Source organism: Eretmochelys imbricata, chromosome 1 (assembly GCF_965152235.1).
Source record: "Eretmochelys imbricata isolate rEreImb1 chromosome 1, rEreImb1.hap1, whole genome shotgun sequence".
Lineage (NCBI taxonomy): Eukaryota > Metazoa > Chordata > Testudines > Cheloniidae > Eretmochelys > Eretmochelys imbricata.
Genome location: NC_135572.1, coordinates 123775662 through 123800069, shown reverse-complemented (window position 1 = coordinate 123800069; position 24408 = coordinate 123775662). Strand labels below are relative to the sequence as shown.

The window sequence follows — 24408 nt, the reverse complement described above, 5'->3', positions numbered from 1 at the left end:
TGTCCTAGTTCAGCTCAGCACAAAGTGGGGGTTGGGAGGTGGAGCCTCAGGGAGAAAGTTATCGCTTCCTGATCAGTGTCCGATCTGTGTCAGCTCAGGGTCTGCTCTAACTTATGTCAGCAATGTATTGTCTGTTGAGGATTGGTTTAACATAGTTCCAATCAGCTCCTTTCTTGTCCCTGACATGCCTCTTATGGTGAAGGGAGGAGTGGTTGGAACAAGAGTTGGCTCTAAAGCTACCCTGCTGCTAGGAGACCTCTCAGTTGGCCAGTTACAGTTAGAATCTGGGTTCTGTGTGTCAGATGAGCAACACAAAGGAGCCAGATCAGAAATGAAAATCTGGTTGTTAATTGTCCTTGAGACCCTCTTACACTCATAATGGTCCACAACTCCTGCTGATTAAACTGGATACATGCAAATAGCTTACTGGACTGGGGCTAAAGTGTTCCTGAGGTTAAAAACCAGGGCTAGAAGTATGTGCTATATCACATCTACCTAGCTGATGGTGTTGTATGGGCACCTGTTTCTCATTCTGATGGTCACAGTGTCAGAGCTCAAACCTGCCGTGGCAATGAATATAGTTCATTCTCTATGATAAACCAGTGTAATTTGGGAGAAAATGTTTTTTGGGGATATTCCACATTTTGGTAAAGAGAAGGAAAGCTATGTCTGGCAGGCTATTTTATGTATTTATTTTAAAAGATGGCTGTTTTTGAAGCTGCTCAGAGTTTTCAAATGTTAAAGTATTTCTGTTGGAGATGAATTACCAAGCAGAGTACAGGTAAGGCAGTCAAAAGTGCAAGATAAATATAATGTGTCCAATGGCATTTTAATACCTGAATATCAACACACACACACACACGTGTATGTGTGGATGGGGGTAAATATAAAATATGTGTATTCAGTATGGTCCTAATAGATTTGTTTTCACTCTTTTCAGGATAGAAAACCAGTAAAAAGGTATGTACTTGGATAGCAAAGATGATGGAGCAATCTCTAGAAATCTAGAGATGGAGCTGACTCAGACATCCTCTCCACCCCATGTCAACTTGCCTGCAAAGGTGGCTGCTGAACCAGTTGCCAGCAACTTCAACGAGCTGCGGCTGTTAAAGGAATTTCATGGAATGGTGTCTGTTCAGGGACAGCCACAAAAACCCTATCAAAATGGAGCAATAGGGCAGGATTGCTGTGTTCCCCTTGGGAAAGATTTCAGCCCACTCGCCATGCAGGGGAGGTAAGGGCAAGAACGAACTGAATCAGTTTCTTTTATTGAAAGTTGTTTTTATTCCCTTACAGTGTCGATAAAGTATATTTTATTTAACATCTTTCTATAATGTATGGAGTGAAAAGCTTAGTAGGAATTTATAGCAGTCGTAATTGCCTAGAGATGGTGACTGGCTCAGCAGGTTCCTGCACTAACATCCGCTTTTACAGTTGCTCTGCATCGATTTTGCTATGTTTTACAAATCTGAGACCTGGGTTCTCTTCACCACTCTGTGTGTTTTGTGATGGGTTTGTTTAACCAACAGAGAGAAAACATCTTTGTTTTGATAAAATGACACACAAATTAGCAAACTGCTTCACAAGTCTACATCAAGGCAATAAGCTGCATCACTGCTGAGGAGGGCTATAGACATAAAAAGACACTAATAATGCAGTCTTGGGAATAAGCACAACATAATACCATACATGATCATTTAGGATCTGATTACTTGAGGTCATTAGCACCTGCTAGGAGATGTTCTTTACACTCTCACTGCAGCCAGTGTGGCAGTATCAGGCCCCAAATGTGTGCAATTCTATTTTTATGTTTAAAGTGGGGACTCCAAAATATTGCAAATGGCTGTATAAACTTTCCACCCCCATTTTCATTTTGCTAAAGAGTTTTGATTCTGGAAGGTAGCAATCTCTGAGTAGCTGAGACCCAATTATCATGTAGAAAAATCCAACCTGAAATAAATAGATTAAGCACCCCAGTGAGAGTGGGGGTGGAAATGAAAGACATTTAGAACTGCTGTAAAGAAACTTCAGTGGTTCTGAGGATTCTTGACATCTCTTACATAGATTTATTTAAGGCTAGTAGGGACCATGGTGCTAATCTAGCCTGGCATTCTTCTTAACACAAGCCACAGAATTTTAGTGTTTCATTCCACCCAAAATGAAATGTTTCATTTAGATTTTGAGCATTTTTTAAAAATGTTTTTGCATTTTAAAAAATTGCAGAAAATTTCAAAACAAAACTTTTTAACTGAAAAAAGTTTCAATTTGAAACTGTTGAAGTGAAACATTTAGACTTCTTTGGAACTCTTTTGCTTTTTTGAGTGAACGATTCAGTGAAACTGACACGAATCCATGAAATGTTTAGGTGTGACCAAATAAACACTTTCTGGGGGAAAAAAAAAGTGCTCTACAGTGATATAAAGATATGCTCTTACTTGAAGAACTGATTTTTTTCCTATTCTGTTTCCTGTTTGTTGGGCCTTTATGTGCCTGTGGGAAAGAAGCTGAGTTAGGGATTTACCATGTGATACAGCATGGCCAGAGGGCAGCAGGAGAGTGTTAGAAGGGAGCCTTATTCCCTGTAGAGGAAAGAAAATTTGCTACAAATTAATTAAAGCACCTGAAGCCAGTCACATGATAAAACCCCCCTGCTTCAATCAGACAAGAGGAGGAGCTGAAGCAGAGTGGTTTGGTGTTGGAGCAGAGAGCAGTTTGGAGGGAAGCAGAGGGGAGTTTGGAGAAGTGCTGCGGTGGGCTAAGAAGACCAAGACCCTAGGTAAAGGGACACTTGGTTTGTGCAGAGGGAGGGCAGGAAGCCCCACAAGCTGAAGGGCAGGAGAGGGAAGTAGCCCAGGGGAAGGAACCGCTATTCTAGTGGTTTACCGCTATCCCTAGGACCCCTGGGCTGGGACCTGGAGTAGAGGGTGGGCCCGGGTCCCTCCCTCTCCACCCCCCTCCTCTAGGACACTAGTGGGGCAGTTAATACCCCAGTTCAGGGGCAAGAAACGGTGCCCTGAACTGTGCCGCCTTCTTTCCCCCCCAAGAAGAGAAAGCACGAGACCCATCATAGTAGTGCCGGCAATTTGTCACAATGATCATTTGTCCAAAATAGCTTTCAGAGGGAAATGTGGAAATCTTTAACAATTGAAAAGAATTACAATAACAAAACAACAACAATAATAATAATAATAAATTAATAAAAATCAACTCATACTCCTTTTATATTTTTCTTTTGAGTATTTATACAAAATCCCCAGGGGTTTGGGAATAAAGTCAATTAATGTAAAAGCTCCTTAATTTTGAGTGCAACAGGAATTATTATTGGGCTGATGGAAGTCAAGATGTGCTTTTTCAGAAATATGATGACAGTAAGTGAAGTGTGAGAAAACGGGCTGCGGTGTCTCGGGGAACCAAAAACAGCTCCTTTTGAAAGTCTTGTATGTTTCAGTATTGAATAGTGCTGGTAAATATAGTGCTGACATGCAGGGACTGCATGGTTAATAAACATGGTATTTTGAAGTTGAAAACAACAGAAGATAGAGACATTAGAAATTAAAAAGATGTATTAGATCATTGAGTCCACCTTTCTGCAAATGCAATCCACGTCTTGTGGTAACAACCATTTTCCGATTACGTAAAATGTAGTTACTGTGAGTGTTTTTGAGATCAATGTGCAATTACCATGTCATCACCATATCATATTAGAGAATTATGTACTCCTAACTTTTTATAATAAAGTATTATGTGCTGGAAAAGGGTCTGCTTGAAATTCTCAGCTGTTCTAGCCCTCTCTTCCCCCACACCCCAACACAATTTCAGATTTCTACATGCAAATGCCTTTGACGACATAAACGAATCTTGCAGCATTTTTATCTCCCACATTTTTTATCATACATTTTATCCAGTCTTCTGATAGCAAAAATCTACAGTGAACAAGTGATGATTTCAGGTGAAATATTTGCAATAACAGAACATTCAGGCTTGGATCTTGCAATCACTTACACTTGTGCTTAACTTTCCTTCTCTGAGTAGTTCCATTGAAATCAATGGGACTACTTCTCATGCTAAAATTAAACACATGAGTAAGTCTTTGTGGGGTCAGGGCTCCAACCTATATGTCCGTGCAATTCCAGAGTAATGAAAATGTCACTTCTGATGTTTAGTGTGATGCTTACAGATGAAGAGTACCACTGATTAAAAAAGGTGAGGAAACAAACAAACAAAAACGGTCTTAGTCGCAGGAAAGAATCCATTACTTTGACATATCTGTGCAATTTGTTTTAATGTATCTATTTAAGTTAAATTGGTTAATTATCTTTCAAGGATAATAATCTCAGGCTGTCTAATTTTTCAAATGTATGCCAAAGCAAGCTGTTTCATGAAGCTATTTAAAAGGATTGAGGATTTACTTCAGTCAATAAAAGAAACTTTAAGAAATTGTTCTTAAATTAACTGGCCAATTTTATTTTTGGGAGGTGGATGTCAATGAGCCATCCTTTGCATTTGCCCTTCATTGCTGTAGCGTGCTGAGGTGCCGACTTTCAAATGTGCCAGGTGTGCTCCGCCCCAGGTCCTGCCCCCACTTCACTTCCCCCAAGACTCCCCCCCACCCCGCCTCTTCCCACCACATTCTGCATACCCTGCACTCGCTCCTTCCCCGCCCCCCCAGCACCTCCTGCAAGCTGTGGAACAACTGATCGCGGAGGGCAGGAGGTGCTGTGGAGGGGGAGGGAGAGGCACTGATTGGTGGGGCCGCCAGCAGGCAGGAGGTGCTGTGGGGAGGTGGAGGAGCTGATGGGGGGATGCTGGTGGGTGCTCAGTACCCACCATTATTTTTACATGGGTGCTCCAGGGCTGGAGTCAGTGCCTATGGTAGTGTGTACATACCATGGAGGGTGTTTTGCCTCCAGTTTGGGTACTTCAGGCTCATGCTTGTTCAAGGGTTTGAGGCCAGTTGTTAAGTCTTCATTAGATTTGTCCTTTTAGCCTGAGCTGCCATTTTACCTATCAAATCCTCTAACTACAGCTTTCACTCTGATGTCCCATCTGGCTCTATTGCTTCCCTCTTCCTCTTCCTAACCTCGTTTAACCTACAGCCCTGGATCAACCACCCTGGTGGCTCCTGGGACCTTTGCTAAGCACTGCTCCCACTTGGATCTCTCATTCAATATGTTCTCCTTTCTGATCACCACCTTATTTCCTTCAGTATTAGTCACGTGCCCCCTGGCTGCACAACTGGGTCTTTTAGAACTCCAATTTATCAACCTTTTTTGACTTTTTTTTTTTTTGCAACTCTCACACCCTTCTTTCCTTTCTTCTCCCTGCCAGCACAGGTGACACCTTCATCATCTCTCTCTCCTTCCCCACCCTTAACTCCTTCCTTCCTCTCTCTTGCTGCTCTACTCACATCCCCAGTTCTGGGTCAGACCTCTCACCTGCTTCCTGCGTTGCTTAGTGTTTCTGGAGAAAATCCAGGGACCACACAGTTTTCCTCTGTTCTCTCCTCTATTGAGGGGGAGAAAGAAAGGGAGGCAGAGCACGGAGTTTCTTGCCCAGCAGCTCTTCAGTGTTAAAATCAGCTCATGTGATACCTACGTGTCTGTCTCCCTGACATGGAGGTCTGTGAATGTGTTGGCATCAACATCTGTTGATACTCCCTCCCATGTTGATAGGAATGAGGAATTGATGTTAGTGTTGGTGCCTCTGTTGGTACCCATGGGCTATTTTTGTTGCCGTCTTGTTGGTGGACCCTAGCATGGCAACTTTCCTTATTACTCCTCTTCAGAGTTTGGCTCCAGAGCCTCTTCTGGGAAAGGCTAAACCTTGATTCCTGAAACCTTGGTCTCAGTTTTGCTACCACTGGTAATGGAGCTCAGAATCCATGCCAGAGATCTCCACCAAAGTCTCAGTAGTTTTGTCAATTCTCTTTCAGGACAAAAGAGATGTAGAAAGGACTTGAAGGCCGGGGACCCGATCCTCAGCTGGTATCAGTCAGTTAGCCTCATTGACTTCAGTGAAGTTACACTGACTTACAGGAACTGAGGATCTGACTCCTGACATTAAGAAGAGCCAGGTTTTTTCCTTCTAGTAACAAAATGGGAACCCTGTGCTGACCCAGTTCATTTAACTTACACTTTCTCCTAATATCCTGCACAGAAACCATCTCCTTTCTGAGCTTTGCATTCTTAAATAACCCATCATCCACAAGTTGGCATAAGAAACAGATCTCATTATGCATTTCTGGTTCTATTGCAACTAGTTCCATTTTCCCCTTTCTCCATCTACCCCTATTCCTCCAAAGTCATGATGATTGTGGTAAAAGGTGGTCACCATCGAAAGGTCAGGATATGCTGTCTGTAGCATCAACAGTTATATTCTACAGGATTTAAAAAAAATTAGGGATATAAAATGCTCCAGCTCATAAACCAACTACTAACTGAAAGGGTTAGGAGGAAATTTCCATTATGGGCAATTTCATAATTTTGTACTTCTGGGCTTCTTATATATTTCTCTGAAGTATCTGGTATCTTCTACTTTCAGAAGCAGTGTACTGGACTTCATTAAATTGAACAGAGGTCTGATCTGATATAATGTTTCTTATGTTCTTAAGAGTTGTGTGTCGTCTCACTGATTCAACAGTTATCACACATACTTTGGTTGTAATATGTGGTGCTGTTGAAATTTAAATGTACTGTAAACATATGACTTTGCTTTGAAGATACTCTACTAATATACATGAATATGTTAAAAGCATAGTCATTTTAGTTCTTCGAGTTGCACTGGACCTATAGAAATGATTTCTGTACCAGAATTCTGCTCTCATATATTCAGGCACATCTCCTATTGGAGTCAAGTTGCAAGCACATGTCTGAAGTCAGCGTTTAGCCTTCAGTTCCATGACATCACAAAAAATAAATGATGTAAAGTCTAGAGGCCAGGTTCGCTGATTGATATACTCTGACTGCTTTGCACTGCTTCAGTGATGTGAAGCAGCCATAAATTCATCTTATTAAGTGGTTTCAGAGTAGCAGCCGTGTTAGCCTATATTCGCAAAAAGAAAAGGAGTACTAGTGGTACCTTAGTCTCTAAGGTGCCACAAGAATTCCTTTTCTTATTAAGTGGTGAATCTAGCCCAGTGTGTTGGAACCACTGTCCAGGCTGCCACTGGTGGATGGCACTACAGTCACGACAAGTTCCTTTCCAGGTGCCTCTGCTGAGCACCAGTTGTCACCTCTGGCCATAAGAAGAGGCATCTCAGTAGCATGAATGGCAGATTAGGCTACCTTCACAGGAAAAGGGCTAAAGACTTGCTGTTTTTGTACGTAAAGCTGAAATTCTCCTTTACATATCTCAACTTGGGAGGCAGAAGAGGAGGCCTACAGCTGTGGGCTTATTAGGCCCCAAAGGCCAAATCTGAATTAATCAGAAAGAAGACATAGACAGAATTGTACTAGGCATGTCTCTTCGCTTTGAGATGTCATTCAGACCTGAGTCTGAAACGCTCAGGGCATTTTGGGGCTGGGAATATAAAAGAGAAAGACAGAAAGAAACCTGATTACAAGCCATTTCTTCACATAGCACTTTGGGCCCTTTTCTCCTGCTTTGGATGTAATGGCTGGCCAAACCTCCCTTTGGCTATCCTGGTAATTACATAATCTGTTTTTAAGGCAAGTCAGAAATTGGCCATTTTCGAGTAGAAATCCTACATTTCTGAAGGGACCATTCTGATATGTCATGTCAGTTGCCTACCTATTGGAACAGAAACCAAGACAGTCAGAATGATTTATTTAGAAGTTTGTTGTTAATCCATTCTGTTATGGCCTGGGAATTGTAGAAGCCTTCAGAAATCTGGTGTGCGTACAGGGTGCAGAGTACTAATGGGATTTGATTCCCAGGTGTGCCTTTTAGATGCTACTGCAATACAGAGAATTAATAGTAACTTAAAAAGTTTTAATTGAAATCCAAAATGATGATTTAGTTTAACACAGTTTTATTCTGGGTGTATTAAATATTCTCTTAAGCATTTGTTATAAATGTGGATGTATTCACAGCTTATGCAGTTTGTTTTCATTCATAAAAGATACAATGTGAACTCCTGGAATAAATATACACTCTCTGTTGGTTATTTAACCAATACTAGCTAATATTTATGTGTTTTACTTGCTGGTTTAAAGCATCATCCACATAACTCTGGTCCAGTGTAGCCCAAACTTGAACATGCTGCAATAGCCATTTATTTGATAAAGCTTTGGAGGAGGGTTGAGAGTTTGCTTGTGGAAAGAGAGATCAGTGGGGTCCAAAAGGCTTTTCCATTGCTTTCATTTATTGGCTGGCTGAGAGTTATTTTTTTTTCCTGCCTGTGATTGTTTGTATTATCTGTGTGATCGTCACTATATGACTGGAAGTCTAGTCAGTTGCATAAATGTGTTAGGGCACCTGGAACTTTTTGTGTGGGCACTCTTTATTCCTTACATCTATAAATAAATATATGCTATATACTGGAGTTCCCAGATTCATTTAAATGTGTGAAATATTTGTAACAGTACCTGAAGGCTTTAGAAACACTCCTAGGTTTTCTTGAAACAGGGACCATGGACTCTTTGAGTGAAGCTGAACCTAGTACTTGGGCTTATTTTTGGTTTTTCCAACAAAATTTTCACGACTGTTGTGACTGAGACCGTTATTTCCTGTTTCTGATATGGTAGTAACTGTGTAAGGCTCCCATTGTGCGAACAGGAGTTGAAGATAATCCGTATCCTGAGGATCACCTAGTTAAAACCAGATGCGACACGTGGGAGTGACAGTCAGAAGGAATGGTGTTGGAGGAACGGGGGAAACAGGAATAAACGTATTATCTACATAGGCCATATAAATAAATTAATATTAGGGCTGTCAAGCGATTTAAAAAAAATTAATTGTGATTAATTGCATGATTAAGCACACTGTTAAACAATAATAGAATACTATTTATTTAAATATTTATGGCTGTTTTCTACATTTTCAAATATATAGATTTCAATTACAACACAGAATACAAAGTGTACAGTGCTCACTTTATATTTATATTTGATTACCATTATTTGCACTGAAAAACCCAAAATAATATTTTTGAATTCACCTAATACAAGGACTGTAGTCAATCTCTTTATCATGAAAAGAAAAGGAGTACTTGTGGCACCTTAGAGACTAACCAATTTATTTGAGCATGAGCTTTCGTGAGCTACAGCTCACTTCATCGGATGCATACTGTGGAAACTGCAGAAGACATTATATACACAGAGACCATGAAACAATACCTCCTCCCACCCCACTCTCCTGCTGGTAATAGCTTATCTAAAGTGATCATCAAGTTGGGCCATTTCCAGCACAAATCCAGGTTTTCTCACCCTCCGCCCCCCCCCACACAAACTCACTCTCCTGCTGGTAATAGCCCATCCAAAGTGACCACTCTCTTTAAAATGTGTATGATAATCAAGGTGGGCCATTTCCAGCACAAATCCAGGTTTTCTCACCCCCCTCCAAAAACCACACACACAAACTCACTCTCCTGCTGGTAATAGCTTATCCAAAGTGACCACTCTCCTCACAATGTGTATGAAAATCAAGGTGGGCCATTTCCAGCACAAATACAGGTTTTCTCACCCCCCCACACCCATACACACACAAACTCACTCTCCTGCTGGTAATAGCTCATCCAAAGTGACCACTCTCCCTACAATGTGCATGATAATCAAGGTGGGCCATTTCCAGCACAAATCCAGGTTTTTTCACTCCCCCCGCCCCCACAAACTCACTCTCCTGCTGGTAATAGCTCATCCAAACTGACCACTCTCCTTACAATGTGCATGATAATCAAGGTGGGCCATTTCCAGCATAAATCCAAGTTTAACCAGAACGTTTGGGGGGGGGGGTAGAAAAAAACAAGGGGAAATAGGCTACCTTGCATAATGACTTAGCCACTCCCAGTCTCTATTTAAGCCTAAATTAATAGTATCCAATTTGCAAATGAATTCCAATTCAGCAGTTTCTCGCTGGAGTCTGGATTTGAAGTTTTTTTGTTTTAAGATAGCGACCTTCATGTCTGTGATTGCGTGACCAGAGAGATTGAAGTGTTCTCCGACTAGTTTTTGAATGTTATAATTCTTGACATCTGATTTGTGTCCATTTATTCTTTTACGTAAAGACTGTCCAGTTTGACCAATGTACATGTCAGAGGGGCATTGCTGGCACATAATGGCATATATCACATCGGTGGATGTGCAGGTGAACGAGCCTCTGATAGTGTGGCTGATGTTATTAGGCCCTTTGATGGTGTCCCCTGAATAGATATGTGGGCACAGTTGGCAACGGGCTTTGTTGCAAGGATAGGTTCCTGAGTTAGTGGTTCTGTTGTGTGGTATGTGGTTGTTGGTGAGTATTTGCTTCAGGTTGGGGGGCTGTCTGTAGGCAAGGACTGGCCTGTCTCCCAAGATTTGTGAGAGTGTTGGGTCATCCTTCAGGGTAGGTTGTAGATCCTTAATAATGCGTTGGAGGGGTTTTAGTTGGGGGCTGAAGGTGACAGCTAGTGGCGTTCTGTTATTTTCTTTGTTAGGCCTGTCCTGTAGTAGGTGACTTCTGGGAACTCTTCTGGCTCTATCAGTCTGTTTCTTCACTTCCGCAGGTGGGTATTGTAGTTGTAAGAATGCTTGATAGAGATCTTGTAGGTGTTTGTCTCTGTCTGAGGGGTTGGAGCAAATGCGGTTGTATCGCAGAGCTTGGCTGTAGACGATGGATCGTGTGGTGTGGTCAGGGTGAAAGCTGGAGGCATGTAGGTAGGAATAGCGGTCAGTAGGTTTCCGGTATAGGGTGGTGTCCATGATTTCAACAATTTCCATCCCACCATCAACCTCAGCCTGGTCCAGTCCACACAAGAGATCCACTTCCTGGACACTACAGTGCTAATAAACAATGGTCACATAAATACCACCCTATACCGGGAGGCGGAGGGTGAGAAAACCTGGATTTGTGCTGGAAATGGCCCACCTTGATTATCATACACATTTTAAAGAGAGTGGTCACTTTGGATGGGCTATTACCAGCAGGAGAGTGAGTTTGTGTGTGGGGGGGCGGAGGGTGAGAGAACCTGGATTTGTGCTGGAAATGGCCCAACTTGATGATCACTTTAGATAAGCTATTACCAGCAGGAGAGTGGGGTGGGAGAAGGTATTGTTTCATGGTCTCTGTGTATATAATGTCTTCTGCAGTTTCCACAGTATGCATCCAATGAAGTGAGCTGTAGCTCACGAAAGCTCATGCTCAAATAAATTGATTAGTCTCTAAGGTGCCACAAGTACTCCTTTTCTTTTTGCGAATACAGACTAACACGGCTGTTACTCTGAAATTTATCATGAAAGTTGAACTTACAAATGTAGAATTATGCACAAAAAAACTGCATTCAAAAATAAAACAATGAAAAATTTTAGAACCTGCAAGTCCACTCAGTCTTACTTCTTGTCCAGCTAATTGCTCAGACAAACAAGTTTGTTTACATTTTCAGGAGATAATGCTGCCTGCTACTTGTTTACAATATCACCTGAAAGTGAAAACAGGCAATTGTCATGGCACTGTTGAAGCTGGCATGGCAAGATATTTATGTGTCAGATGCGCTGATGATTCATATGTTCCTTCATGCTTCAACCACCCTTCCAGAGGACATGCGTCCATGCTGATGACGGGTTCTAATCAATAACGACCCAAAGCAGTATGGACCGATGCATGTTCATTTTAATGATCTGAGTCAGATGCCACCAGCAGAAGGTTGATTTTCTTTTTTGGTACTTTGGGTTCTGTAGTTTCCGCGTTGGAGTGTCGCTCTTTTAAGACTTCTGAAAGCATGCTCAACACCTCGTCCCTCTCAAATTTTGGAAGGCACTTTAGATTCTTAAAAATTGGGTTGAGTGCTGTAGCTATCTTTAGAAAGCTCACATTGGTACCTTCTTTGCGTTTTGTGATATCTGTAGTGAAAGTGTTCTTAAAATGACAATATATTCTGGGTCATCATCCAAGACTGCTATAACATGAAATATATGGCAGAATGCGGGTAAAACAGAGCAGGGGACATACAATTCTCCCCCAAAGAGTTCAGTCACAAATGTAATTAATGCATTATTTATTTAATGAGCGTCATCAGCAAGGAAGCATGTCCTCTGGAATGGTGGCTGAAGCATGAATGTTGGGCATTCATGAATGGGCATATGAATGTTTAGCATATCGGGCAAATAAATACCCTGCAATGCTGGCTACAAAAGTGCTCTGCAAATGTCTGTTCTCACTTTCTGATGACACTGTAAATAAGAAGCCAGCAGAATTATCTCCTGTAAATGTAAACGAAGTTGTTTGTCTTAGCGATTGGCTGAACAAGAAGTAGGACTGAGTGGACTTGTTGGCTCTGAAGTTTTACATTGTTTTGTTTTTGAGTGGAGTTACGTAACAAAGTCTACATTTGTAAGTTGCACTTTCATGACAAAGAGAGTGCACTACAGTACTTGTACGAGTTGAATTGAAAACTATTTCTTTTATCATTTTTACAGTGCAAATATTTGTAATAAAAATAATATACACTTTGATTTCAATTACAACACAGAATACAATATATATGAAAATATAGAAAAACATCCAAAAATATTTAATATATTTTAATTGGTATTGTTTAACAGTGTGATTAAAACTGATTAATCCTGATTGATGTTTTTAATCGTGATAAATTTTTTTGAGTTAATCGCGTGAGTTAACTGCGATTAGTCGACAGCCCTAATTAATATCAGAAGTTCCTATTGCCTATCTACCCTGTTTTAAGTTGCCAGTTTCCCATTGGCATCACAGTATATCTTGAAGAGGTATTTGAAGAAGTGCAGGAAAGTGACTTTATGGATTAATTGAGGGAGAGCCCATGGCATTTTGGGTTCATTTGAATTACAGCTGAGCAAACAGCAGACAATTTATTTGATGAATTTAGTACCTTTATTTGTTAATGAAATATCCAAAAACAGATCTCAATTTTTATAAGTTTCTTTGTTGTTTGAAATCTTCAATGAATGATTTATTTGAACATATTTCATTATTACTTGTGCATTGTTTATCAGAACTATTGTTCTGATCTTTTATTCTGCTTATAATTTATTGTTCACAATGGATCACGTTATTGCTTCTGTTCCCTGACTTGCTGAGGAAAACCCATAATGACCTTTTAGAGACATAAACATAGCCACACTTCCAGAGAATACTTCCAGAGAATCCATTTTCTGATGAGACATTTTTGCAAATAAAATGTCACTAGTGTGAATGTTTGTGTATAGTGAATAAGAGGGGCTACAAATACTCTCAAAGTGAATTTAGGGCTTTTATTCAAATGAATATTTACAAATTCTTTTTTTCCACTGTCAAGGTTTAGTTTGAACCCAAAATTCAAAGCTAAATTCAGAGCAGTTTTGAATCTACAAGGATCAAAATTGAAACATTATTTTACATGAATGCCTGAGAAATGGTAGAAAATGGCTGAGTTTTGCACACTGCTACTGTTTTCCTAATTGTTGTCAATGTGGTTGTTTTGAGGTCTTCTTAATTAGGCCTCCAAGGCCAATTATGGAAAGATGCCAGTGACATATGAGCTTCAATCTGCTTTGGGGTATGACAGCTATTTCATCATGTAAACCTTTCTTTAAGTGTAGGAAGCTTTTAATGTTGACAACATTTTTTTACGTTATAAGGTCAAAGAGTTAATCCAACCAGGCAATCAAACTTCTAAAAGAAATAAACTGCATGCGGGCAATTACAGCTGATAAATAAGCCATTTCTTGGATTTACATTAGCCAATTTAGATGAATAGATTCCAAGGCCAGAAGGGACCATTATGATCATCTACTCTGGCCTCCTGTCTAACAGAGGCCATAGAACTTCCCCAAAATAATTCCTAGAGCATGTCTTGTAGAAAAACATCCAATCTTGATTTAAAAATTGCTGGTGATGGAGAATCCACCATGAACCTTAGTAAATTGGTCCAGTGATTTAATTACCTTCACTAGTAAAAATTTACATCTTATTTTCAGTCTGAATTTATCTAGCTTCAGCTTCCAGCCAGTGGACCTTATTATACCTTTGTCTGCTAGACTGAAGACCCCATTACCAAATATTTGTTCCCCTCGTGTAGATACTTTGATCAAGTCCTTTTCTTTTTGTTAAGCGAAACAGATTAAGTTCATTGAGTCTATCACTATATGGCATGTTTTTTAATCCTTTGATCATTCTGGTGGCTCTTCTCTCAACCCTCTCCAATTTATCAGCTTTCTGATAATTGTGGGCACTAGAACTGGACACCATATTCCAGCAGCTGTTGAAATAGTGCCAAAACCAGAGGTAAAATAAACTCTTTCCTTCTACTCAAGAGTCCCTGTTTATGCATCCAAGGATGAATTAGACATTTTGGCCACAAGGTTGCACTTGCAGCTGTTGAGTATCCACATGGCACCCAAATCTTTTTCAGAGTTACAGCTTCTCCAGATAGAGTCCCCCCATCCTCTATGTATGGCCTACATTCTTTGTTCCTAGATGTATATTGTTTGCTTGCGCCGAGGTTACTAAGCAATCCAGATCGCTCTGTTTCAGTGACCTGACCTGTCGTCTTCATTATTTATCACTCCCCCAGTCTTTGTGTCATCTTCAAAATTTATCAGTGATTATTTTATATTTTCATTGATAAAAATGTTAAATAGTGTAAGACCAAGAAATGACCCCTGTGGGACTCCACAAGAAACATACCCATTCAATGATGTTTCCCTGTTTATAATTACATTTGGAGACCTATCGGTTAGTCAGTTTTTAATCCATTTAATGTGTGCTATGTTAATTTTGTTTCAATCTAGTTTTTTTAAATCAGTGTCTGTTTTGTAGTACCAAGTCAAATGGTACTTACAGAAGTCTAAGTATCTTACATCAACACTATTACCTTTATCAGCCAAACTTGATGTAATCTCATAAAAATCAAGTTAGTTTGACAGGATCTATTTTCCATAAACTCATGTTGATTGGTATTTATTATTAATTTATTATTTAAGGAGAGTGATCACTTTAGATAAGCTATTACCAGCAGGAGAGTGGGGTGGGGGGAGGTATTTTTTCATGCTTTGTGTGTATAAAAAGATCTTCTACACTTTCCACAGTATGCATCCGATGAAGTGAGCTGTAGCTCACGAAAGCTTATGCTCAAATAAATTGGTTAGTCTCTAAGGTGCCACAAATACTCCTTTTATTATTTAATTTGTTATTAATTGAGTCCCATATCAGCTGCTCCACTATCTTGCCTAGGATTGATGTCAGACTGATAGGCCTATAACTATCTGGCATCCTGTTTAAATATTGGAACATCATTAGTTTTCTTCCAGTATTCTGGAACTTCTCCGGTTTTCCAAAACTTATTGAGAATCAACATTAATGTCCAGTGTGCTCTGCAGCCAGATTTTTAAAAACTCTTGGATGCAAATTATCTGGAACTGCTGATTTAAAAAAAGTCTTACTTTAATAGCTGCTCTTTAACATCCTCCCAGGGTACTAGTGGAATAGAAAGAGTGTTATTGTATGATATGACTACATCTATTTCTGCATAAATACAAAACAAAAGTATTTATTGAACACTTCTGCCTTTTATACATTAGTATTGGTAATTCTACCATTTCTATCTAGTAATGGATCAATACCATTGTTAGGATTATTTTTGTTCCTTTTATACTTAAGAAATGCCTTTTTATTGTCCTTAACTCTGCTGGCCATAGATTTCTCTTTGTTTCCCTTTGCTTCCTTTAACAGTATTCTACAATTCATAGCTTCTGATTCATATTCATTACTAATAACTTCCCCTTTCTTCCATTTTTTATAGCTTTCTTCACTTCCTCTCCAAACGAGGTTGATTTTTTTTAACCACTATGACCGTCTTCTTTGATTGTGAGTTTCTGGGCATCTAGTAAAATGTTCTTAAACAATTCCCAATTATCATTCACATTTTTCTGATTAAAGTCTTCCAGCTGATATGGCTCTTTTTTTTCCCGCGCTTGTAAATCACCAAGTACATATATCAGTAGTTTGGATTTTATTTTGTTTGTACATTATAAATGAGATCAAGTCATGATCACTTGTACCTAAGCTACCATTACTTTTTAGTTCTGTGATCAGTTCCTCTTTATCTGTCAAAATGGTATCTAATATAGAATTCCCTCTGTGTTGGATGCAACATTTTTTGCATTAGGAAATTGTCATCTATTATATTGGGAAATTCCAAGATGTTTTATTTCTGGCAGCATGAGCCCTCCGGCATGTGTCATTCAAATTGAAGTCCCCCATGTCCACAAAGCTTATTTTCCAACACATTATAGATAGATGTTTAGGATGGTGCTCATCCTTTTCCCTAGTGTGATTTGATACTCTGTAGCAGACACCAACTAACACCCCATCTTGTGCTTTACCTGTTACGACATTGATCCATAAACATTCAGGATAATTTTTTTTGAGTTATCCGTGTCACAGACATAGGAAATGCCATTTTTGACATAGAGTGCCACACCCCTTCCCCTTTTGCTTACTGAATCCTTCCTAAATATGTTATAACCATTGATTTTAACAATCCAATCACGCAAACCATCCCACAAGGTTTCAGTTATACCAACTAGATTGAATTTATGCTCATAAATGAGCAATTCCAGTTCCTCTTGTTTGTTACCTAGGTTCCTAACATTGGTGTATAGGCAATTCAGGAATTTCTTTTCTTCATGTCCTTTGGTTCCTTGGTTAATTTTATTCTTAACATCTCGATTTTGTGCTAAATCTGTGCTCATATCTTTCCTTTTTTTTACACCTCCACTTTTGTTATTAGTTTAATGCCCTCCTGAGTACTCTAGTCAGCCTGTCCCTGAGGAAATTTGTTCCTCTTCTACAGAGGTGAAGTCCATCCAAATTATACAGCCATCTCTCCTCACAGAAAATGGACCAATGCTCCACACAACTAAAACTCTCCTCCACTTACCTACCAAGACATTCACTTCTAGAATCTTCTGCCTTCTGTCATCCTTAGCTCATGGGATAGATTGCTTGGACATTCTTCAGCACACTTCTGAGTTCCCTGAAGTCATCTATTATCTGTAATATACCTTGTGACCCAGTGTCGTAAGCGGCAATCTTAACCATCTCCAATGGATCCTTGCCCATCAACTTTAGAAGCCTATGCAGTCTCAGAGTGATGTCTTGTGCCTTGGATCCAGGAAGACAGCACACTGTCCTGTTGTCTGCCTGTCCCTTGCAGACTGTTCTCTCAATTATTTGTAGTATTGAATCCCCCAAAAGGATCGTCTGTCTTCCTCAGGTGGTTGGAGGTCTCTTTGTGGGCAAGCTTGGTTTTCTTACAGGTTGGGCCAAGTTGCCATCCACAAATTGTGTCCTGCACAGCTCTCCATTCCCTTGGACTAGCTGGATCTTGAAAGATATCTTCCAGAGTTTCCATTTTCAGGACCTGGTATTGATTGGATACTTCTAGCTGTACAGAATTCCTCCTGGTCCTCTCCTCTCTGGTGGCCACAGCCTGCCCTTGTGTCTCCAGCTGTGTAGAATGCTGTCCTCTTGCTTCTGCTAGTACTGCTAAACCTCCTTTCTGACTTCCTCTGTGTCAGACTCCTTGTTGGCCAACTTGGGGAGTTGCTGTTGGTCCCAGGCAAAGCGTATGGCCATTGCCCCACCTAGGCACTAATTTCCCACATGGCAACATTTTATTGCTAGAACTGTTTTACCCCTTGTTCCCTGATGTTACCAATGCCCATCTAGAGCACTCCTGGGATAATGGGTTTGAGTGGTGATGCTAACGTTCTGAGTGGTATATGGGAATAGAAATCTGAAATAATAGCCAGTCAAACTGATTTCAGTTACTAGACAGCAAGTTCACCCCCAGCTTTCACCTCACGTAGGTGTGCAAGGGCTCAAATGCACTGGAATCAATGACGCTTTTCTGAGGGAGAGCGGCATAAGGGAAACCAGCACAGGACATCACACAATGCAAAAGAGAACATGGTGGGCGTGGGGAGGGGTTAAGGGGAACTGAGGGGGCAGGACTGGTGCCTGTGTAAATCTACCTGTGAAAATCCCCTCATTGGTATGGGGAAGGTGTGCCTCGATGGCTTACTGCACAGAAGGTTGTGGAGTGGTTCCCAGTGCTGCTCCATGGCCTGGGGAGGGGAGTATAGAGTCTTCAAACCTTGATGGACTTACCTAGCAGTACAGCCTATTAACTCAGGTGAGGTGTGGCAAAGAGGATTTAGCCCCAAATTTCTGTCATGTTTGAATCGTAAGCATGGAAATTAGTGATGGAAAAGTATTGTTAGGTCTGCTATGATTTTGTACCCACTTTGCACAAACATAAATAACTGCACTGTGCAAGGCAGTGGAAAATCAGGCCCAGATCAGCACCTCAGTTGTGGGGGTATGCCTATCATTTATTTTGGGTCCTCAAAACCTGGTGGTCTTATTCAATTCTCTGATATGGCTGGATATTCAGGTAGAAGTGGTTTCCAGGAGAGCTTTTCGTCATTTGCTCTTTGGCAAGAGGGCTGTGAACTCCCAGTGAACTGTTTCTGATACAGAGCTCACCATAGCTGGTCACTGCCAGGCTGGATTATTATAACACATTCTATGCTTTAAGACCATCTGGAGATGGCAGCTAGTGCAGAAGGCAGCTGTCTATTTACTGAGTTGTATTTCCCACAGGTTGCACAGTACACCTGTGGTCTGTTGCCTGCACTAGCTATCATTTGATTTCCTCTGGTGTTTAAAGTGAGTGTGACATTGGTGATACACTCTATTGACTATTTATATTCTTGTAGCACCTATGGTTACCCATTTGTGAACCAGGACCCCATTGTGCTAGACCAAAAAAATGGTCCCTGACATACTTAGATTGTAAGTTCTTTGTAAGACAAGAGACAACAGATGGATACAGACAAGCAGACTGGGAATACATGGAAATGAGACTAAATTGGTCAACATGCTGAGTGAGACCACTGCTATCTCTCCGGCAGCCACAGTATAGAAACAGCTCTTTACCCATAAGCGCCTTACCTGGTGATTGCCTAGTTACTATTGAATCTCTGTAGAATAAGATTGGGAATTACCCTGACTGGGCAATCTAGGTAGATGTATGAGTATTAGCTCTGCTCGAGCTAGTGCACTAAAATATTAGTGTGGCTGTGGTGGCCTGGGCAGTGGCCTGACTACGTACCTAGGATCTAGATGGGGATATATTTGGGTGGCTAGCCTGAGCTGCCACCATGCCCATACTGCTATTTTTAGCATGCTAAACTGAGCAGAACCAGTATGGGTACATCTACCTGAGCTGGGAATTACACCTCCCAGTTACAGTGCAGAGAAAATGTTCCTGTTAGGCTGCCTGGTGGTTGGCTCTTGACATTTTCCAGACACATGGACCCACAACCCTGAATTGGCCGTTTTGCAACTCCCTGCAGCCTGCTACCTCTCCTCCTCCTCCAGCTATTAAATATTATTATGAACTCATGTTGTATTTTCTCTTACTTTATCCCTTTCTCATTCCTGAGGAGATGGCACATGTTCATAGTACTGCAGACACCAGAGAGAAAGAGAATAGACTTGTCAAGGTGGAAGATGAACAGTGCAGGGACTAGGGATTTTGCAGGTAGTTCAATGTTTAGAGATGTAAAAGGAGATGTGACAGGTTTTAGTTGTGGCCTGGTTGTGGTGGGGAAGGAGGAGAGGAAGTAGCTGAAGATGACCCTAAGGGTTAGAGGATTGCATAACTGGAGGCATGGAGATGCTGCCAAGAGTAGTTGAGAAAGAAGCTAGTGAGGGGACCTGGAAGGAAATATTAGATTTTAATCTTGGGCTATGTTATTTCTGAGATCGCGTGATGGTGAGATTCTCAGTTGGTGTTAGTATAGCATAGTGTAGCGTTGATTTAGGTGAGTGTAGATGTAAAAGAGGAGAGAGCCCAGGATCAAATATAGGGAATTCCCATGTAAGCAGGGAAGTGAGGTAGAGGAGGATCGGCTGAAAGGGACACAGAAGGGAGGGCTAGAGAGGTAGGAGGAGAACCAGGAGAGGATGGAACCTTGAAAGTTGAGTGAGGACCGAATAGCTAGAAAGAGAGAGTGATCAACACTGTGAAAGGATGAGCATAGACCCTGGCATTTGTCTAGGAAGAGGCTGCAGGAGACTCTGAGAGCAGTTGCAGAGCAGTGAAGTGGGCAGAAACCATACTGATGTGGATCCAGGAGTGAAATAGTGGAAAGCGAGCTAAAGCAACAATTGTAAACAGCCTTCTCAATGGGTCAGATCCTCAGCCAGTGTAAAATGGCATAACTCCCTTCAAACTGGAATAGGCAGGAGAGCAAGAGGCCAACACCATTAGAAGTGAGTACCTCCTGTCCTTAAAAGTAGTTTGTAGGAATTGATGGCCCTCTGTTCCTCAGTGGAAGTGTTCTGCACCTTGCCGTATTGACTCCTTTCTGCTTTTCAGTGGATTCTTTTTCCAAATCCCAGCGGAAATGAAGAGAAGGTTATGAACAGCACTGGGGAACTTCCCCTTTCTCAAAACCAGCAGATATGTGTGGGTGTATAAAGAAAGATATCTTTCATAACTCCCCTTTTTAACTTGTCATGCAGTTATAAGCAGATATTCTAGTGGACAGCTCTCTTGAAAGAGACATCCGTTCCAACATGCAATCATTGAACACTAAAATGTCACTTCCCCTGGGCCTAGTAAAATATCAGATCTCACTGCAAATGGGTGTGCACCCTCACATTAGGTGCACTGAAAATCATTCTGTAGCTAGTAAATTTCTTAGCATAACATAAGTTCCCAGAATAACGATCATGTTTTTAAGGATTGATGGGTATGCAATCCATGTTAAACTGAACATAGCAGTTGATGAATAGACAGGTGCAGATGAAATTAGCCTACACATTTAAAAAAAATAGTCACTATGAACTGTGATTTTTCTGTTTTTTTTAACACTATGACTCATAAGGAGTTCAAGTGATTTATTCTCTGAAATGCAGCTAAAGCGGCTGAATGAGGCACTGAAATGCTTACTGCCAGTGCCCAAGCGAGCGGTTCTCTGTTTAGCATGTACTAATGGGCTTGCATGGGCAACTTGGAATCAATTATGCAGATGGGTCAACAGTGGCCATGTGGAACCTGATCCACAGTAGCCCATGAATCAATCAGTGACCATAGTGTGAATGGGGGCCAGTCTTGTCAGAGTCAGAAGTGGGGTGGGTGGGTTCTGGTTTCATTAGTTTGATCACTATTTCTTTGCACATATCTTCTACACTCTGTATTTCTGCCAAGTGAAGTACAGCGGTTTTACTTCTGATGTACAGACCTGTTAAGATGAAGTAGTTTATGTAAACAATAATTCCCAATAGGTCCAATCTGTGGTTTGTTACTGATAGGTAACAACTAGTTCATCTTCCCAAGAGTGAAATAGGGAGAGTTATTGCTAATGTAAATAGTTACGGTAACTCGCAGTTTAGAGAGATGTGGCAAAAGAAGCTGACTTGTCCGTGGTTTTAATGTAATTCAAAAACAGCTGGGAGAGGCTGATGGTTTCACTAGCGGTTAATGAGCTATTCCCTCTCCCTCCCCGAGTAGTATGAATAGAAAGCAGGGTCCATCTGGCATACCATTCATAGTGTCATTGTTATTTCTGGGATGCTATAGTATGAAATGAAGCTCTGGTGCTGTTTTTGCATGGAAGTCTTTATGTAACACACCCAGACTGACAATTTGACTGAATTTGTGTGTGTGGTGAGGCATTAAATTTGTCTTTGGAGTAGGAACTGTTATGCAGTAGATAAGCCTACTGTAGGATATGTAAGCCAGAATGAATATGCTTGCCTGCATATTGTAAATCAACGTTTTACAACTACTACTCCGCCCACTATTGTACTTTTATATAATGTGATTTTTCCCCCTGCTACTTTTTTAAAAAAGAAGCAGCCTCAGATATACCCGACTTTAATCTCTAGGAGTGAGTGATAGGAGCAACTTTACCTCCTCAGTCATGCCAGTGACATGTGAGCTTCAATCCTCTTTGGGATTTATTGACAGCTGTTTCATCATGTAAACCTCTTAGAGTGAAAAGCATGAACCGGATTTTAATAAATATGTCTGATAAAACGAATGGTAAATCCAAAGAAAAAGTGAAAATGGAACAGTTTCTATTGTCTGGTGAACTGTTTTTAAATGTAGAATATATAAGGTATGCTTCAATATTACAGAAAATATACAATTTTACTCAGATGTAAAAGTCCAGAGTACTGCTAATAAGTGTTTTTTTAAAAACTCCTTAGTATACAGAAAACTTAGACTGTTCAGAATTGATTTCCATTTAGTTACTGAATGTAGCATAGGTGCTTTTCAGCTCTGATCAATAAGACAAGTGTTCTGTGTAAAAGTAACACAATGTGATTTATGCATTTAGAACATAGGAACATGTTCTAACAGCATCTTCATCTCATGTCTACTTGGCACATAGAAAAATGCAGTCTTTGTGCCCCAGTGCAAGGTAGCTGGAGTTATAGTGAAGGATGGCATTTTCACAGTGAAATTCTTAAAATCAGCTTGTTGGGAACTACTACTTTGATCACAGGTTAAATAGCAACACGCACGCGGAAAGTTGCCTTTACAAATCTGTTCATAGTTGTATACTGGTATTGAAGAGGATTATAAATTCAGAAATATTCTTTCTAATCTGTTTAGTTAGAAGACAGACTATCCCGGATTTCGTGCAGAAAGAAGTGTGGCTAGTTTTCACATTACATACAAAAACACAATAGAGATTACATTTTTTTTTGAAGCAAATAGCCAAGACTATTTCTAACTCTGAAATACTAGGACCAGATCCTTAGCTAGTGTAAAATAGAGTAGCTCCATTGAAGTCAAGCAGAGGAAGACCATGGAGCTTCCTTCACCACCAAGGTCCACGTTACCTTCCTTACCTCTCAAAGTAAAATTGATTCAAGCTGTAACCCTCAGAAGAATCCTTTTCAAAAGTTTACTGGTCTGTGAAGATAGGGGCTGAACCTCAAGTGACAAGCAATTGAATCAACTGACTGCACACATTATTACTGTATTATAAAAATGTATCGAGTGTGGTCTTTTCTGAAAGCTAATTACACACTGGTGATTAATATAATTATGAAATGTGTGTATTAACACTACCTGAGGAAATAAGGATATTTAATTATATTATGCTTTAAAGTCTGTGGCCAAACAGGGAGAAACAGGTTCCCTCCCAGACAGGAGAGAAGGCAGCTATTTACCTGTCTCCAATGAGATTAGACAAGGTGTGATCAAAAACAATGGAAGCCCCATTTTACATACAAATCAGCAAAGGAATGGGAAGCCCACAGGAAGGGAAGACTAGCATAAGGTCATTCTGCCTCTTTAAACAAAGTCATTGAACTTTGGAAGATATAAGCAAGGACAGATGCCACCTTTGACATCCATCACTAGACATCCACTAGGGAACAGAGCTCTTAGAAGTTGAGAAGGATGAGTCCTTCAAATCTCTAGAAACTGAATTCTCTAGAAATCTCTAGGAACTGAATATAGGTGACAAACCATCTTGAACAAAGCCTGTTTCTTGCTAAATTAAGTGTAAGACTTTTAGATGTGTGTGTTCAATTCTATTGGCTTGTAACTCTTTTAACTTTATTCCTTTTACTTGACAACACTTACTCTATCTGCTTTTGTTAATAAGCTTGTTTTACTATTAATGTAAAGCAACTCTGCTGTGTTTAAACGGAAGGGTGTATTTTCCCCAGTTAAGTTAATAAGGTGTGATGTATTTTTGTGTCTCTAGACAGAGGCACAAATGAACCATATTATTTCTCTGAGCTGCCCAGGAGAGGGCTGGGTATGGTACAGAACATGGTTTTGGGAAAATTCAGGACTGGGAGCGTGTTGGGGTCACCTTGATAGTTGTAACAAGGCTGATGGAAGCCACTGTGGGGCTGTAGACAAGCTTCTGGGGTTAGAGCTGCTGAACCAAGGTTAGCTGCGTAGCACAAACATGCTCAGGGTGTGACCTGCATGCTGGTTGCTGACTGAACATCCCAGGCTGGGAGCTACAGTAGCAAGGAATTGTGAAGCTCTCAGGGTTACAGGGAAAGAGGTGACGCAAACCCACAGTGGTCTGAATTGCACCCCAAGTCCTGTGACAACCACTCCTTCATTAACAGTAGCAAGGCTCACAATGAGCCCAATCCTTTCCCCATAGAAATTAGCATGTTTTGCCATTGACTTCAATGGAAGCAGGATCAAGCCCTATATGAATAAATGAATAACAACTAAGAATGGGA

The 24408-nt window shown here is 40.6% G+C and overlaps 1 protein-coding gene across 1 annotated transcript in view; it reads left to right on the top strand.

Moving 5' to 3' along the window:
* Nucleotides 1–962: 962 nt before the first annotated feature.
* Nucleotides 963–24408, top strand: part of OCA2 (OCA2 melanosomal transmembrane protein) — a 286600-nt gene continuing 263154 nt past the window's right edge. Inside the window, exon 1 of the mRNA XM_077807125.1 lies at nucleotides 963–1234. Coding sequence (XP_077663251.1) covers nucleotides 963–1234 — 272 coding nt within the window. The remainder of the gene's footprint in view (nucleotides 1235–24408) is intronic.